Below are 19261 nucleotides of genomic sequence, written 5' to 3'. Positions count from 1 at the left end.
GACTTCCTTTCTACATCCGTTGGGTGCTCAGCTCTTGGTTGAACGTTCCAATTTCTCACATTAATTTAAATAAAAGTGGCCCGTCTCTGCTGTATACTCTCTGGTTTCACTGAGGGCTCCAGAAGCTTTTATTTTGAAATTATATTTCCCGTTATCAACTGAAAGTTTTCAGTGTAGCAGTTTTCACATGATTCTCATCACTGGAATCAGAGGCGTTCAGTAATAGTAATGTAAATCTGCGTCGTAAATCAGCTTGTTCCGTGGAGGTTAAATGTGTAATGTTCCTTCAGTTTACTGGACGATTTAACAAGCCGCTTATGAGGTGGAATTGAAACTTCTTGACAACATGGACATTAGACTTCCAAAGCAAGCCGCGCAAATCGGTGAGAGTTATTACCAGATATCCATTTAAGGTTGTTTCTTCCATTTCGGGCATTTTTAGCACTGTGTGTGTCTAGAAAGTAAAGTCTCGTTAAAACATTTTCACACGCTCAGTAGTTTCTTTATTATTTGTCTACAAGCATGTCCAACAATGTATGTAATGGCCGACCCCTTTGTCTTGCTAAGGCTAATGTCATAGCTAACATTTTATGGATCCTAAACACACACATTTAAATAAAAAATAAATAAATATTTATTTCCATAAGTTGGCAAAATTATAGCTTAATAAACAATATAGGACAATAAAATATTCGGCTCACAAGTGGTATCTATTTACCTTGATTTTTCTTTTTCTTCAAATCTTGTCTCGTGTCATCTGAAGGAGGGTCATTATTGAAACTTCGGAAAAAAGGCCAAAATTGTTTGATGAGGTGGAAATGACGCCACTACTTTCGGACAGTCGTAATTTTTGGAAAAACTCATAGAAATCATTTTCACACAGTATGGTGTGATGAAATGGTTTGTGTTTATTTCACTCTTTATTTAGATTATTACAATTTTAAAAATGTGATTGCTTGTATATTTATAATATATTTTCATAGTTTAATATTGAAAGTCTGTGTTTGGGACACATCTAAAACAGTAACATCCATACGTAAAAGGCATTCGAGTACCAAAAAATAAATTATGAAGGCCTGGTAAAAAAATAAATAAAATAAAATAAATCCAAGTGATCTTCATATAATAAATAAATAAATAAATCTGATCGTTTAAGTATAAACCAACTCCTGGGACATGAAATTGTCATAAGTTGATGGAACACCCCTATGTGATTTTTAAATCGTGATATAAGGGTTGGATTTTGTGGATGGCACATCTCAAAGAGCTCAAGACAGCAGTTATTTTGGTTGTTGTTTTGTCTTGACAGTGACTTCAGAGAGAACCCCCCTCCCTCTGTCCTCCATACGACTCTTGGTCCCTCCTGTACGCCTGATGTCTGCTTTCATGTGGAGAATTGTGCAGCAAATGGATGTCATGCAGTATGGTGTGCTAGCAGATTTTGTTTCATTGGTGTCAGAGACAGTTCCAGAACTGGTTAGTCGAACACACGGAGTCGAACTCATTCTGGGACTGCGCGCAAAGGTGGGTGACCACAGGTGGATCACATTGGTTATATGTAAACACACCAGTAGGGGTGGGCGATATACATGAGATATGATAAACCAGTAGTAATTTGCCAACCGGTATACATTTTGGATTATCGTCTCTATCGCGGTAACGCAAAATTGCCACACGAGAAATGTGTACAGCACATAACACGCACGCATTACACACTCTGTTGGATAAATGGAGTGAGACGGTGCGATTGCTCTTTCCTCATTCATTTGAATGAGAAGATGAGAGGAGATTATGAAGGAAAAAGTGCGTCCTCAATGGTGTGGATTTGGTTTGGCTTTAGAAAACATGATACCGAGCAGAAAACAGTGATTTGCAAGGTTTATATATTGTGTGTATGTCCAGTGGTCGATTTATAAAAAATTCAAGGGGGATGGTGTTGTCAAAGATTTTTTTTTGATCATTGACGTTGTCCAAGGTGTTAAAATGAGAAATCTTTTTAAAAATCTAGTTTAAAACACTTGTCAAGTTCTCAGAAATGTAATCTTCGTGTCCAAATTTCAAGGGTGTCGGACCGCTGGTAATGATGGACCTGAGTAACAGGGGCCCTCACTGGAGGGGGGCCCACAGAAAGGCTTTATTGATATTCCATTATATTATCATTTGTTATACACACACACTACCGGTCAAAAGTTTTGAAACACTCATTCTTTATTATTATTATTTTTTTTCACATTTTAATAATAGTAATAGTAATAATAGTAAAGTCATCAAAACTATGGAATAACATAAATGGAAATATGGGAATTATGTTGTGACTGAACAAAATCCAAAATGAATCAAAACTGTGTTATATTTTAGCATCTTCAAAGTAGTCACCATTTACCTAGAATTTGCAGACATGCACTCTTGACATTTTCTCAGCCAACTTCTTGAGGTATTACCCTGGGATGCTTTTTAAACAGTATTGAAGGAGTTCACATCTATGTCGGGCACTTATTGGCTGCTTTTATTATTTGGTCCAAGTCATCAATTTCAAAAACTTTTATTTTTTAAATAAAAAGTTAGTTTTGTAATGAAATAAATTAATATTGTGGCACAATTATATTTTTGTCTACAAAACTAATTTTAAACATTTAAGCATACGCCTTCAGATCAAAAGATTTTTAAGATCATGAGAAACATTTCAGTCAAGTGTTTCAAAACTTTTGACCGGTTGTGTGTGTATGTGTATATATGTGTGTATATATATATATATATATATAATATATAGAAACATCCCTTTTTCAGGACACTATTTTTAAAGATAATTTTTTAAAAATCCAAAAAACTTTACAGATCTTTATTGTAAAGGGTTTAAACAATGTTTTCCATGCTTGTTCAATGAACCGTAAACAATTAATGAACATGCACCTGTGGAATGGTCATTAAGACACTAACAGCTTACAGACAGTAGGTAATTAAGGTCACAGTTATAAAAACTTAGGACACTAAAGAGACCTTTCTACTGACTCAAAAAAACACCAAAAGAAAGATGCCCAGGGTCCCTGCTCATCTGCGTGAATGTGCCTTAGGCATGCTGCATGGAGGCATTAGGACTGCAGATGTGGCCAGGGCAATAAATTGCAATGTCAGTACTGTGAGACGCCTAAGACAGCACTACAGGGAGACAGGAAGGACAGCTGATCGTCCTCACAGTGGCAGACCACGTGTAACAACACCTGCACAGGATCGGTACATCCGAATATCACACCTGCGGGACAGGAACAGGATGGCAACAACAACTGCCTGAGTTACACCAGGAACACACAATCCCTCCATCAGTGCTCAGACTGTCCGCAATAGGCTGAGAGAGGCTGGACTGAGGGCTTGTAGGCCTGTTGTAAGGCAGGTCCTTACCAGACATCACCGGCAACAATGTCGCCTATGGGCACAAACTCTCCTTCGCTGGACTAGACAGGACTGGCAAAAAGTGTTCTTCACTGACGAGTCGTGGTTTAGTCTCACCAGGGGTGATGGTCGGACTCGCGTTTATCGTCAAAGGAATGAGCGTTACACCGAGGCTTTTATTCTGGAGCGGGATCGATTTGGAGGTGGAGGGTCCATCATGGTCTGGGACGGTGTGTCACAGCATCATCAGACTGAGCTTTTTGTCATTGCAGGCAATCACAATGCTGTGTGTTACAGGGAAGACATGCTCCTCCCTCATGTGGTTACCCTTCCTGCAGGCTCATCCTGACATCCCTCCAGCATGACAATGCCTCCAGCCATACTGCTCGTTCTGTGCATGATTTCCTGCAAGACAGTTCTGCCATGGCCAGCGAAGAGCCCTGATCTCAATCCCATTGAGCACTTCTGGGACCTGTTGGATCGGAGGGTGAGGGCTAGGGCCATTCCCCCCAGAAATGTCCGGGAACTTGCAAGTGCCTTGGTGGAAGAGTAACATGGGGTAACATCTCGCAGCAAGGTGCAGTCCATGAGGAGGAGATGCACTGCAGTACTTAATGCAGCTGGTGGCCACACAAGATACTGACTGTTACTTTTGATTTTGACCCCCCCCCCCTTTTGTTCAGGGACACATTATTCCATTTCTGTTAGTCACATGTCTGTGAAACTTGTTCAGTTTATGTCTTAGTTGTTGAATCTTTTTATGTTCATACAAATATTTACACGTGTTAAGTTTGCTGAAAATAAAAGCAGCTGAAAGTGAGAGGACATTTCATTTTTTGCTTTTTGAGTTATATGTATGTGTGTGTGTGTATATATATATATACACAGTACTGTGTAAAAGTTTAAGGCACTTGTGAAAAATGTTGCATAGTGTGGATGTCTTCAAAAATATTGACATAAATAGTTTTCATTTATCACTTACTGTCATACAAAGTCCAGTAAACATAAACAAGCTAAATCAATATTTGGTGTGGCCACCTTTGCCTTCAAAACAGCACCAATTCTCCTAGGTACACCAGGACATAGTTTTTCTTGGTTGTTGGCAGACAGGATGTTCCAAGCTTCTTGGAGAATTTACCAGGTGGTAGGTAACATTATTAGCAACTGCATCATTACATGCTTTTCATTAAACAGTGACTAATCAGATGCTTGTTTAATAAAGTGATGTGCACAGTTCAAATCAAACTGTCAACATCAGCCTCATGAATCTATTGTATAAACATATTTTACTTCAGAGCAAAATTTACCATCAGATGTTTATATATGATGCCTGTTATTTTTTCCAGAACTCCATGAGATACATGTGAAATTTTCCTCACATTAAGCCACCAAAATAATATGTGAGGAACAAAATCACCTGTTGGTGTGCTGAGATGCCATTATCTATTTAAAGAGACGGTACCGATTTAGCATGTGTTTATAAATTATTGTAAATAGAACAATTTATGCATGTAAACAATAAACATGTAACAAATATACAGTATATGCAAAATAATAAATGCAGTTTCAAGACATTTATTGATGGAATACCATTTTTCAAAACCTAAAATGCAACAAATATGATGAAAAACTGACAAAATATAATTTGTAAAAGTAATATTTTCAAGTTGTACCTGGAAGGGTTACGTAGAAGTTTTGAAGGTCCCTTCATAATTAACGGCATAAGCTGAGAAATAATTTCTTTTATAGTTAAATGGAAATTGTAACCAAAATATACCTAGTATCTGGAAACCTGTAACAATACCCAGGTCAGCCCTAGTTTTGGACCCTATGTAAATATCAGCAAGTTAAGACTTTCTAAAACTACCTGAGAGCAGAAATGCAACCTGGCACTCTTCTCTTTTTATAAATGTTATGGTGACTTTGCCAACAAGAAAACTCATACATTTATACATGTTTAATTTATTTTTTTGGTAGACATTTTTTAAATAATATTTGCTTGATTCAAATAATATTTGCATTTGAAAATAGAAAGTTGTGAATTAGCACTGTTAAATATCCATCTAAAATGTTTATACTGGATATTATCCCCACCACAAACCCAAATTGGTCAGGGTTGTTTCATGAAATGTGCCTTCTCATAAAAATGTCAAAATAAATATCAAATGTTTTTTACGCTCAGTCTTGAGGGTCTAAATGTGTCCGCTCTGTTTTATGGTCAACATAAACAACAAAATGGCTACCTACATGTTGGTTACACCACGACTTTGATTTGGTGGACAAAGGTGTTTTAAAATATGAATCATATTTAAAAAATAAAAAAAAAACATTTGTTTCACTTTTTAATTTAAGAAATAATAAAAGATTATTCTGCACTAGTCATGCCAACATTTCAGCTTTTAATGAGACTTTTTTTTTTTTTTTTATTGTCTGTGGCACCACATGACATTTTTTACTTTAAGCTCCATAAAGAATGTCATTATGACTTGAAAATATGCTCATCATAGAAGAGATGAATTCAATTAAAAGGTTTGTGTGAATTGCATTTTTTATGTATTTTTAATTTACTAGATCTGGACAAAAATGAGCGTCACTTCATTAACACTTAGTTAGGACACATGACTATAATATGCACCTGTTAACCTCTGTAATTGTATTTTATGATGAATTCTGTGAAAAGAATCCCCGTATGATCATGAAAAAGATCGCTCACCCACTGTCACAGACATGCATTTTTCTACTCCAATAACCGATCTAGTAAAGGAAGTTTGGTCTGTTTCTATGAAGGATGTTTAAACAGTTGTGTAGAAAAGCTGTTCTACACACAAACATTTTATGGGTGAAACAATGTTTTTTATTTTTTTTTTATTTAAAAATGTACACATTGTAACTGTATACTTGTCATAGCAATATCTTAGATTCTGTCTTTTTTTTTATTTTATTTTTTTATAAAGAAAGACAAAAGATGTCTTTGAACTTCTCTTGGCCATTTTTTGAAAGTGTGTGAAACTTTTGAAAACTTGCGTTATCTTGAGTGGCGTAACTTTCATTTGAAAACTAGGAAGGACAAATCGGCCCATAGCTAAACTCCGACATACCTCAGTGTTTTCAGAAAACCGGATTGCTTGACTAAAGCGTCACACTGGGAGAATATTTCCAAATTGTACAAGTGTCAAGATTTGATTAGTGGCTTTCACCTATAGAAATCTGGCAACCTTACACATGTCGAAATCTGGGACCTGCAATATGCCATTATTTAAAGTCTGTTATTTATCAAACTTAGAAAATTTAATATTTTACTTGCATGATGAGTTCTAAGTAATACATGACAATGACTGATCTAAAGGGGATGGGAAGGAGGATGGTGGTTTTACATGGGGGATGCTTTTTGGTATTTCTAGCAACAAGGGGGATGGCATCCCCTCGCATCCCCCCTCAACTCGAGCCCTGTGTATGTCAGTATATCCATGTGTGCATATATATCACTCTATATATATATATATATATATACACACACACACACACACACACACACACACATATATATATATATATATATATACACACACATATATATGGTGAGGGCTTCACGTGAGATTGATAGAAATAATGAAACACAGTTTTTCACTGACAGCTGCACATCTCATTATATGAAAAGCTTGCTTAGAACGCGAGAAAAAAATGACACAATCAGCTTCTGTGGCATGAAATTTCACTTGAGCCACCATCAAACAAATTCAATGACATTCATCCCGCGGTCCAAACATGCCTCCCATCCAAACACGTGCAGCTGTGTTTTGTGCGAGTGTTGCGCACACAGTCTGAAACATGCGAGTGCGTGTGAGTCTTGAATTCATCCCAGTCCCTTCATTTGTGCTTCTGTGACAGAAAAAGTGCAGATCACACCCACTACTCATTCTGGTTTCTCTTGATGTCAATTGGGTTTTTAAAATACACATCAAACCCCTTTCTAAAATTCTGTTCAAATGATGTTTGATATCAGGAAATAAGCCAGACATATTATCCTTCAGCTATATTATATTTTCGTTATAGAGATTACTAAAAACATAAAGAGCCTAATTAAGTGTTTTATTTATGGATAATTTTTTTATTTACCCTGGTGGCCATAAGTTTGGAATATTGTACAGATTTTACTGTTTCGGAAAGAAATTGGTACATTTATTCACCAAAGTGGCATTCAACTGATCACAATGTATAGTCAGGACATTAATAACGTGAAAAATTACTATTACAATTTGAAATATTTTTTTTCAGAACTTCTTAAACTACTTCAAAGAGTTTTGGTTTGTCCAGATACTCAGGTGACATTTCACCTCACGCTTCCTGTAGCACTTGCCATAGATTGTCGGGCACTTCTCACACACCTTACAGTCTAGCTGATCCCACAAAAGCTCAATGGGGTTAAGATCCATAACACTCTTTTCCAATTATCTGTTGTCCAATGTCTGTGTTTCTTTGCCCACTCTAACCTTTTCTTTTTGTTTTTCTGTTTCAAAAGTTGCTTTTTCTTTACAATTCTTCCCATAAGGCCTGCACCGGTGTCTTCTCTTTACTGTTGTACATGAAACTGGTGTTGAGCGGGTAGAATTCAATGAAGCTGTCAGCTGAAGACATGTGAGGCATCTATTTCTCAAACTAGAGACTCTGATTTATCCTCTTGTTTAGTTGTACATCTGGCCTTCCACATCTCTTTCTGTCCTTGTTAGAGCCAGTTGTCCTTTGTCTTTGAAGACTGTAGTGTACACCTTTGTATGAAATCTTCAGTTTTTTGTCAATTTCAAGCATTGTAAAGCCTTCATTCCTCAAAACAATGATTGACTGACGAGTTTCTAGAGAAAGCTGTTTCTTTTTGCCATTTTTGACCTAATATTGATCTTAAGGCATGCCAGTCTATTGCATACTGTGGCAACTCAAAAACAAAGACAATGTTAAGCTTCATTTAACGAACCAAATAGCTTTCAGCAGTGTTTGATATAATGGTAAGTGATTTTCTTGTACCAAATTAGCAATTTAGCATGATTATTCAAGAATAAGGTGTTGGAGTGATGGCTGCTGGAAATGGGGCCTGTCTAGATTTGATCAAAAATGACTTTTTTTCCAAATAGAGATGGTGCTGTTTTTTTACATCAGTAATGTCCTGACTATACTTTGATCAGTTGAATGCCACTTTGGTGAATTAAAGTACCAATTTCCTTTGAAAAAGCAAAATCTGTACATTATTCCAAACTTTTGGCCACCAGTGTATGTTGTTTTACTTTTTGCATTGCTTTGAGAAGATGTTAAGTTTCTTGAGGAAAGTTATAACAATAATCATAACAACAACAACAGTAATGATAATAATAAAAAGAAAATTGGTGCACATCATCAGACTGATGTGGCATTTTTTTTTTTTTTTTTTTTTTTACTTTGTCAAGTTCAAAATAAAGAGAAAATTATATAAGAGGAAGTTTTCATTTATAGAGTATTTAATTCACTGACTGGGATACTCAAAATTACACATTGTGACATGGCTTAATATATAATAACATTTTATTCATTTTTCAGAATAATTTAACTATATCGTGATATAAAATTACTTGTATATTGATTATAGGATTTTGGTCATATCGCCCACCCCTACACACCAGTGTGTAGACTCTCCTTACTAAATGCATGCTGTTTGAAATCTGAAGTGTGGAATCAGTTGGCAACAATCTGCCCTGGATATTTGTGGGATAGTTGCCCCCCCCCCCCCCCCCCCTTTTCCCTATAAATGTATTTGAAATGCAAACCTTATCTGCTTTACATCCAGTGGGTGACTGATGATGTATACTGTCTTTTCTCTTCCCTCCAGCTCATATTGAAGTTGTGCGAGAGTGATGACCCTGATGACATGCTCGCCATCCAGCCACACCTCAACAGCATTCAGCTTGTAAATCTCATTTAAAATTTATTTTCTTTCAAAAGCTTCTGTTGAACTATATTTCGAGATGCTATAAACTTTCACATTTTCAGCTTTTTATATTGCAGATTTGTATGTTTTAGGTACTTAAAGTGTTAAGGAGCATGCAAATGAGCTTTCTGTGATGTCAAACAGGTGGATCAAGCTGGGGTGGGAGATGCAGGTGTTTGTTTTTTGGAGCTGGTCCAAAGACTTATTAAAGATGTTGATGAGAGGGAGCATTTCTTTCAGGTCAGATCTAATAAACAGTGTGTAAACATTCTTTACTCTAGAATCAGTATAATGTGTTTATTAAAGGTGGTTTTGAATATCCATGGAGAGCAGAGCCCATACATTTGCCTGAAATGCTCTCTGATTTCTACAGCATGTGTTTCCAGTGGAATTTGGCACTGACTTTGACTCAGCCATTCAGGTTCTGATGTGGCATTTCCTGTCCAGGCTGGAGCATTTCCTTCCAGTCCCTGACCTCCATCAGGTGGGCAGTCATGGTGAATCTAGAATCCATTCTTCCCAGTGAACTACTGTCTGTGTTAACCTGAAAAATAACATTATACATGGTATTTTTTAAGGTGTGAAAATGGGATTTGGCTAAGGCAAATCACAAATACTATTTTCTTAAATTATGTGTTGGATACAGGGGCACGGGAAGATGTTTTGTGGTAGTGGTGCTGAAATGTCTTTGGGGGAGGCTTATTCACCGTATCATAAATACAATAAAGAAATCATATATAAAACACGTCAAAAATCCACAAAACAAAAATATCGGTGAGAACACTAATGTAAACAGATGGAGCACACACAATAGTACATTTGACTATATACGTACAGTATTAAATATTACAGGTTTGAAGGAAAATAGTGACGGCTACCACTTGTAAAGTAATGGTCCACTTAAACACAGGAAGCCCACTATTTAAAAACAACTAGTGGGCAATTTATACTGCCATGTAAAAAAAAAACAATCAGTAATTCGCTTTTGCTCCATTATCAAACGTATTACTCTTCGAGTAAGAGGGTTACAGTTAACCTCCTGTGCCATTGTTAGACATGAGATCATCAATTAAGTGGAGCGATATGATGGGCTAATCCTGTTTCGAGAGAAATTATGTAAAACTATTTCATAAGAGCAGGTTTATAGCCTTCTTACAAGTTACATTTAAATACCTTACTCAAAGTGTTCCTTGGAAAAGACAGTTGACTAAACACATTAAATTTAGAGGGACAAGTTATTGCATAAATATAAAGGAATCATATATAAAACACAATTCAAAATCCATTTACAATCCTGTGAAAACAGAGTGCTGCAGCAACCTCAACACTCCCACTTCTCACATCCCTGGTTGGATATATATATATTTTAGTTTTAACTCCATGCAAATGAAACAATTGCATATATGTTCTAATGGGTGTACTTGAATTTTTTTTCCCATATTTTGCAACTTCTGTGCATATGTTTATTTGTTTTTCCACTATGATCTAGACTGATTCAGAGGATTCCTTTTCAGCCTATTGTATGGATATTATGCTTTTCGTTGTCCGTAGAACAAATGTAATGAATTAAGCTAAGAGTGCTTTCAAAAACTCTTTGTTTTCAGACTCTAGCTTGGCTTGACCTCACGTTGCCTGTTTCTAAAGATTGCGAGGAGTTCATGAGTCAGTCAGATCATCTGAAATCACTCCTTGACCACCACAAGAACCGCGGACATCTAGATACCAACAGTAAGTACCTTATTAAAAGTCTTTTAGTCGGTTGCCATTGACTGCGGATACAGAAATGCCTTTTTTGCATTTGCTTATTATCTATCTCTGTTGATAAATGCAATAACAAATGCTGTTTATTCACTGTTTTATTTACGTGCACCACATTTTTTTTCTTTTTTTAGCCTCACATCAGCCCCTAAGTGCAGGAAATTGCATCCTGTCCACACTCTCTGGTAAACCAGTTCACATCCATCAGCAAAGCGTAGGTCACATTCAGATGTTCAACAGACAGACTTCAGACCACGTTGAGGAAAGTGCCATGGAGACAGTAGAAGGGGTGTCTGAATGGACAGAGACTCAAGTAGGACATCTTCAGGATGAAGAGCGAATACCCCTCATTACAGACTCTGGGCAGAAGAGGGAAGAGAAATCTGGCTGTGATTTGGATGATACAGTGCTAACACTTCAAGAAGACCACAGATCTGAAGATGGGGCAGAGATGGTGGTTTCAGAGAAATCAGACCCTAATGCTGAGCAGTCAAAGATCCTGTCTCCAAGTAGCACCTCTTTGGTTACACAGTCAGTGTCTGAGGAAATTGCTGTTTCAAAAATACCTTTAGACACACGCAGATCTGCAAGGAAGCCTAAGACCACATGGAAGATTAAAATAGTGAACCTTCAAAAGCACAAGAGAAAGTCAGCAACTCCTAAAAGAATGTATGCAAGAAACCTGCAGAATCAAGCCGAGTTAGATAATGTTCCCTCAAACATGTAAGCTGATGGCGATGTTTGTTGTCACAATTTCATTAATGTTTTTCATTGGTGGCATTCATAAGATAAACAGATATTTTTGAACAGATATACAGCCTGTATGTGTCTTTATCTAAAAGTAATCAGAGTACATGAGTAAATATAGATTCTATTTGAATTTATACTGTGACCTTTTGAGACCTGGTATTGATAACACAGCAATAATTGCAGTACCATTGTTAAATGTGTTAAATGTTTTTTTTTTTTTTATTTTATTTTTTTTAGGGATGACTCCAAAGGTTTTAACGAGTCTGATTTTACTTCAGATGAGAAGAACAGAGGTGAGTCACATTTCTCTCGTCATCTTTTTCATGGCAGAATACAAAAGGCAACCTAACCTCTAACTTTATTTACATAAATGTGAATGATGACACAGCTAATGACTATTTCCTTTTGCAGATGGACCCTCTCACAGCTCCTCATGCTTGCAGTGCCCATTCAGTGACTCCAAGGAAGAAAACCTCAGGAGTCATATAAGAGAAGTCCACTCCACTGAGGTTAAAGGAAGTGAGCATGATGGTGAGGCTGCAGTTGATCCTTCGTTGCCCAACAGCTGCCGCATTTGCGGTAAAAGCTACCGGTTCCCATACTTGCTGAAGGCCCATCAGCGCACCCACACAGGAGAGCGTCCTTTTCTCTGTCCGGTGTCTGAGTGCAACCGCAGTTTCTCCCATTCCAGGGCCCTGCGCCGCCATCAACTCATACATGCCTCTGAAGACGTTCAAACGAAAGATGCTCCCCAGAAAAAAAAGAAATCAAAAAAGAAAAAGAAAAAACCTCAGACCTACAACTGTCTATACTGTGGAGAGAACTTTAGCTCCATCGCTGCTAGGAGAGACCATCACAAGACCCACCCTGAAGATAAGGTGCATCGCTGCAACTCCTGTGGGAAGCAGCTTAGCTGTCAGGCAGCTCTTATCAGACACAAGCGTATCCATGCTGAAGATCGACCCTATAAGTGCACAGAATGCGACTCCACCTTCATCTGCTCGACCACCTACAAAAGGCACATGTTGACCCACCAGCCTGAGAGACCATTCCTTTGTACCTGTGGGAAGGGATTTACATATAGGGGTGCTCTTTTAGCTCACCAGCGCATCCACATCCAATCTGAGGACAGACCGTTCCATTGCATGGACTGTGGAAAAGGGTTTCTTTACCGCGGGGCTTTGGCGCAACACCAGAGGACTCACTCCAAAGAGAAACCATTCCCTTGTGGACACTGTGGGGAGAATAGTAACACAGAGAATTCTCTTTGTTCACACTCAGCCGCCCACACCACAGAGAAGAGTTACAAATGCACCTTGTGTGACAAGTCATTCGCCTTCAAGGCCAGTCTGACTCGACATAAACTTACACACACCGGAGAGAGGCCTTTTCTCTGTTCCGACTGCGGAAAGGCTTTTTTCTCTTTCGGAGAGTTGCTCAAGCACCAGCGCTACCACACAGGGCACAAACCTTTCCAGTGCCCGGACTGCGACAAGAGTTTCACGCAAGCCTGCTACCTGCAAGTCCACATGAGGCACCACACGGGTGTACGGCCCTACTCCTGCTCCGAGTGCAATAAGAGCTTCTTTAGTTCTTACCGCCTCAAGAGACACCTGCGGATTCACACAGGAGAGAAACCCTTCCAGTGCTCTGAGTGCGGAAAAAGATTTCGACAGTCATATAATCTGAAGGTGCACCTGCATATTCACCAAGAAAAGAAACCTGAAAGCAGGACCGTTAGTACCTTTTAGTACTATTGCAGACTTTGTGTGCTATTACAGGTATTGTAATTACTAAACTTAAGAGGTTCACAGTTTTACAAGGCTACAAATAATTACATTCTTTTTTTTTTTTTTTTTGTTATGTCTGTTATCTCTCACACACACACACACACACACACACACATGACCAAGTCATTATCAGTACTCCAGAGTGCCAGAATAAAAGAACATATGAATTAAAACTGTGTTGTCGATTACTGGTCTAAATGCTTGCACCCCCCCAAAGCAAGTCACAACAAAAGGTGGGGGTATTAAAATGTATATACTGTATGTTTAACAGTAAAAATTCTACTTATTGCATTAGATACATTTTTAACAGCCTTTTAAACATCATTTTAATAAGCACATAAACTAAAGGAGTTGTTGTCTTGGCGCCAGTGCGAACATAAGTCACTTGACGTTTGCCTCACGGTGCGTGTCCACTGGCACAGCAAGAATCCACTCAACACTGCTACCCACGCATGGTGTGCCTTTGGGTTCAAAAATATGATTTTGCATCACTCACTCATCTCACTGAACGTCAAGTGTCATCTGTATGGAACACCAAAGTATGGAAGGCCGAAGGGACTAAATTGTCTTTAGGTGTATCATGTAAATATGTTTTGTGTAAAGACTAATTTCGTGCAAAGACATCATACTAGGTGTGTTCGACTTCAAGAAGCACCACACAGACTGACCAGAATCCAACTTGAAGCAGTGCATGTCAGTTAAAAATTTTGTCCGACTTGTGACGACACCACCGTTGCGTCACTGCGACGTATTCTATCAAAGTACCACGAGAGTGAGTTAAGAGCTGCAGTTGTTCCTGAGGAGCTGCATAAGTTCTGATGATGAATGACGGTGACGCAGTTCATGTGCTACTTTCGCAAATGCATATTACACATACTATTACTACTGCTATATTAATCTATGACAGAAATTTTAAGAGTGGTATTGTAGTATGCCATTACCAAGGTGTTTATTCTGACACTAAACTATCCAAAATCTGTGTTCTTATAACAATACATCATGTTTATATTATGTTAATTTTATCATAGTTATAGCATGTTTATTAATAAAAAACATGCAAATTGATTAAACATACTCCTTTACTGGTATTCAAATAATATAGGCTTTTATAGGACTTTATTCTTGTACACACAGCATGCCCTGTAAGAAGCAGCACATAACCCTTTCAAATGAACTGAATGTTTCTGATTATTTTATCTAAAATTCAAGCATCTGTCTATCTGAATTCCACTTTATCTGCAATAAAGAAAACAAACATTGAGTGATCTGCCGTGACTGATGTAGGTTCAGCACTTGACGGGTAGCACTAAAGTGTCCGGCTTGAAACTTTTATATATACAGTATATTCATATTCCTGGAGTGTACTAAAAAATATATTAAAAAAATATTAAATGGGCTGTTGATTGGTTGTAATGGGCCTTTTGATGATTGCAACTATTTCTTTAAACTTGCATGCATTTAGCAGACACCTATCCAATGCAACGTACCAATGAGGAATACAATAAGGTCCTGTCAAAATGCCATTGGCCAAAATATGGATGCCTGTACACATAATTGTGTGTTTAGACACAATTACGCGTACACACGTTATGTCTTCTGTACACATTACGTGTAAAGAATTTTTTTTGACTAAACAATATGCGATAAGAATTTGCATCTACATATATTAAATAAACACATTCAAATTTGTGCTAACGCAATAAGAATGTATCGCACACTGTTTAGTCAAAAAAAGTTTTTTACATGTAACGTTAGGAATTAAATATTGAACTGTTTCTCACCCACACTTATCATTTTGCTTCTGTAGATAAGGACTGTAGTCATGGATTATTTGTATGCTGCCTTTATGTTTTTTGGGTCTTTAAAACGTTGGTACCCATTCACTTGCATTGAGAGGACCTACAGAGCTGATACATTCTTCTAAAAATCTTCGTTTGTTTTCAGCAGAAGAAAGAAAGTCATACACATCTGGGATGTCATGAGGGTGAGTAAATGATGAGAGGAATTTCATTTTTAGGTGAACTATGCCTTTTTAAGAGCGATAACCAAAATTGTATGACGGAGTGAAAACCTTCGTTCGTGTTCTCTGCAGTGCGTGTTCTGTCCGCCAGATGTCACCAGCACAATGTCTATTACACGTGTCCCTCGTGTTCTATGCTGTCACAGGTGCAGTTTTCATAATCTCCAGTCGCTTTTATTAACACGGCAGACTGAAGGGAATCGGTATTAAAACATTTTTAATGAAGATGCGTAATTAGCAACCTGCAAATGAGTTTAAAGTACATGATATTGCCCAGTACTTGAACCATAAAGTTCGAATTTGAATCTTGAGTGTTTGTGGTTAATCCTTAATTTGACCCCATCAAGAACAAATGGCTGAAAATACAATATAACATCCACATACACCTGGCAGTAGTGTATTACATCGTGTATACCAAAGAATCACAGCTGGAGAAAGCACATTGCATTTATTCATGTTTTATACCTAGGATATCTTGAGACAATAATAATAGGAAATGTAAAAATTTTCATGGATGGCCTTTTAAACATAAACATGTCAAATTAGGAAAGATCAAAAGGTCTTTTCCTTGATATTTTACATATTATTTTTTGAGTTGTTATTGGAGTTTGGGGTCTCTCAGACTTCAAACAGAATATAAGGGTGAAGTTTGCCTAAAAATACACTACAGTGAGTGCACAAATAAAACAATTCAACATGTTTCTCTAACCATTTTCTCTCTCCCCTTGATTCTACAAGCAAAATGCAAGCTTTTATGAGTCCCCAAAATGCCATTTGTACCTTTCTCTGCTTTTTCCTCACAGAGAAACAATAAATACAGCCATATTAGAACACAAAGCAGCAAAGAGCAGACGCATGTGGGTGGTTGTTTGGAGTCCCTCGGTTCATTCACTCTGTAAGTGTTTCCAGCTGGGATGGGAGAGGGTGCCGCCTGCCCAGCTGCTGTGGACTGACCTTCTGCATACAGTAGGACAGACACAGTCATTTAGTAATGCCAGAGGCACACTCTGCTTTTAAGGATCCATATGACTTTGAAATACTGAGTTGGTTTCTGAGAGACAAATGTACCTCTACATCAACTCTACATCTATAGGCTGTTTGTGAAGGGTTTAAATCACTGAACCATGGAATGCAGTGAAAACATTTTAAGTAAACTCTGCTCGAGCAAGTAATATGTCTGCATATAAATCAGACAGATTCAAAAAGTCATAATGTCTCAGGTCAGTTGTTGGAAAGCTTCTTCTGTTCTCATTTATTAGGATCTTTATCATGGAGGACAGGCAGATAGTCGATCAAAAGACTCAATCTCTTTATTGTCTTTACAGGAACAAGATTATTAGTGAAATGCTGTCATTTATTGTTGAGCTGTCACATTTACGTTTGACACTGCAGTTCAAAATTTATGTTTTGGTCCAGATCCCATTCCAGTGTTTTTCTTATAGCTATTTTGCTGCAGGCACTTAATCAAAAGGGAATCTTATAATGGGGCATATACATTTGAAGTCAGAAGTTTACAAACACCTTAGCCAAATACATTTAAACTCAAGTCCTGACATTTAATCATAGAAAACATTCCCTGTCTTAGGTCAGTTAGGATCACTACTTTATTTTAAGAATGTGAAATGTCAGAATAATAGAAGAGAGAATGATTTATTTCAGCTTTTATTTTTTTCATCATATTCCCAGTGGGTCAGAAGTTTACATACACTTTGTTAGTATTTGGGTCAAATGTTTTGGGTAGCCTTCCACAAGCTTCTCACAATAAGTTGCTGGAATTTTGGCCCATTCCTCCAGACAGAACTGGTGTAACTGAGTCAGGTTTGTAGGCCTCCTTACTCGCACACGCTTTTTCAGTTCTGCGCACAAATTTGCTATCGGATTGAAGTCCGGGCTTTGTGATGGCCACTTCAATACCTTGACTTTGTTGTCCTTCAGCCATTTTGCCACAACTTTGGAGGTATGCTTGGGGTCATTGTCCATTTGGAAGACCCATTTGCGACCGAGCTTTAACTTCTGGCTGATGTCTTGAGATTCTGCTTCAATATATCCACATAATTTTCCTTCCTCATGATGCCATCTATTTTGTGAAGTGCACCAGTCCCTCCTGCAGCAAAGCACCCCCACAACATGATGCTGCCACCCCCATGCATCACGGTGTTCTTTGGCTTCCAAGCCTCACCCTTTTTCCTCCAAACATAACGATGACCATTATGGCCAAAAAGTTCCATTTTTTTTTCATCAGACCAGAGGAAATTTCTCCAAAAAGAAGATCTTTGTCCTCATGTGCACTTGCAAACTGTAGTCTGGCTTTTTTATGGAAGTTTTGGAGCATTGGCTTCTTCCTTGCTGAGCAGCCTTTCAGGTAATGTCGATATAGGACTTGTTTTACTGTGGATATAGATACTTGTCTACCTGTTTCTTCCAGCATCTTCACAAGGTCCTTTGCTGTTGTTCTGGGATTGATTTGCACTTTTCGCACCAAACTACATTCATCTCTAGAGGACAGAATGCGTCTCCTTCCTGAGCGGTATGATGGCTGCGTGGTCCCATGGTGTTTATACTTGCGTACTATTGTTTGTACAGATGAATGTGGTACCTTCAGGCATTTGGAAATTGCTCCCAAGGATGAACCAGACTTGTGGAGGTCCACATTTTTTTTTTTTCTGAGGTATTCTTCAGATTTCTTTTGATTTTCCCATGATGTCAAGCAAAGAGGCACTGAGTTTGAAGGTAGGTCTTAAAATACATCCACAGGTACACCTCCAATTCAGTACACCTCCTATAAGAAGCTAATTGGCTCATTGTCTAAATTGACATCATTTTCTGGAATTTTCCAAGCTGCTTAAAGGCACAGTTAACTTAGTATATGCAAACTTCTGACCCACTGGAATTGTGATATAGTCACACATCTGTCTGTAAACAATTGTTGGAAAAATTACTTGTTTCATGCACAAAGTAGATGTCCTAAACAACTTGCCAAAACTATAGTTTGCTAATATTAAATCTGTGGAATGAAAAAATCTATTTGAATGATTCAACCTAAGTGTATGTAAACTTCTGACTTCAACTGTAGTTCATCTTTATATTATTCATAAAAATCAGACAGAAAAGTTTTATCCTCTGGTCAATTTTAAAAGATCCCCCCCCCTCCCCCTCTGGGTCCAAAAACAGAACAGTTACTGAGACTAAGCCAGTAGTATTCAGCTTGTCATGTGATTCTAAAATGGCAGCCCCCATGAGGGCGCCCCTGCCCTTTATAGAAATAGAATAAAGCCGCTTTTATAAGGTTACTGATATGACTAGAGTCCTCATGTGAGTGGTAATGATTTTATACATATGTTTCAAAATTACAATTCATTTCTTTAGGACTGAAACTTTTTTAAAGGGGGAAAAAATAACTGAGTGGACCTTTCAGTGCTTTAATTCAACACAACACTGCAAGAGATGGCAAATACAGCCTGTGCATGAGATTTATTCCCAAGTGAGCATCCAGTTGAACAATAGGTGGAGTCCTGCACGTGGGCGGGTACCCGACTGATGAACCGCTAATGTTTGATGTAACGGGTGGAAAAATATTTACATTGTCATTTGCGGTGCGGGTCG

General features: G+C 37.9%; 1 protein-coding gene across 2 annotated transcripts; it reads left to right on the top strand.

The window, feature by feature from the left end:
• The first annotated feature begins 141 nt into the window (after positions 1-141).
• LOC127436908 (zinc finger protein 345-like) lies at positions 142-14864 on the top strand. 2 transcript variants are annotated; one of them, XM_051691421.1, is made up of 9 exons: positions 142-383; positions 1310-1524; positions 9242-9319; positions 9485-9580; positions 9714-9824; positions 10945-11068; positions 11233-11821; positions 12086-12141; positions 12260-14864. In XM_051691421.1, exons 1-9 carry the CDS (start codon positions 347-349, stop codon positions 13597-13599), a joined length of 2646 nt encoding a protein of 881 aa, XP_051547381.1. In that variant the 5' UTR covers positions 142-346; the 3' UTR covers positions 13600-14864. The 2 variants fall into 2 exon arrangements, with proteins under 2 accessions (XP_051547381.1, XP_051547382.1); XM_051691422.1 differs by lacking the exons at positions 142-383; positions 1310-1524 and having other exon boundaries at positions 9271-9319; positions 9433-9580; positions 12260-14863.
• The last annotated feature ends 4397 nt before the right edge of the window (positions 14865-19261 follow it).

Source organism: Myxocyprinus asiaticus, chromosome 47, assembly GCF_019703515.2.
Source record: "Myxocyprinus asiaticus isolate MX2 ecotype Aquarium Trade chromosome 47, UBuf_Myxa_2, whole genome shotgun sequence".
Classification (NCBI taxonomy): Eukaryota; Metazoa; Chordata; class Actinopteri; order Cypriniformes; family Catostomidae; genus Myxocyprinus; species Myxocyprinus asiaticus.
Note: the sequence above shows the minus strand (reverse complement) of the source record. Positions and strands in the feature narration are given on the sequence as shown.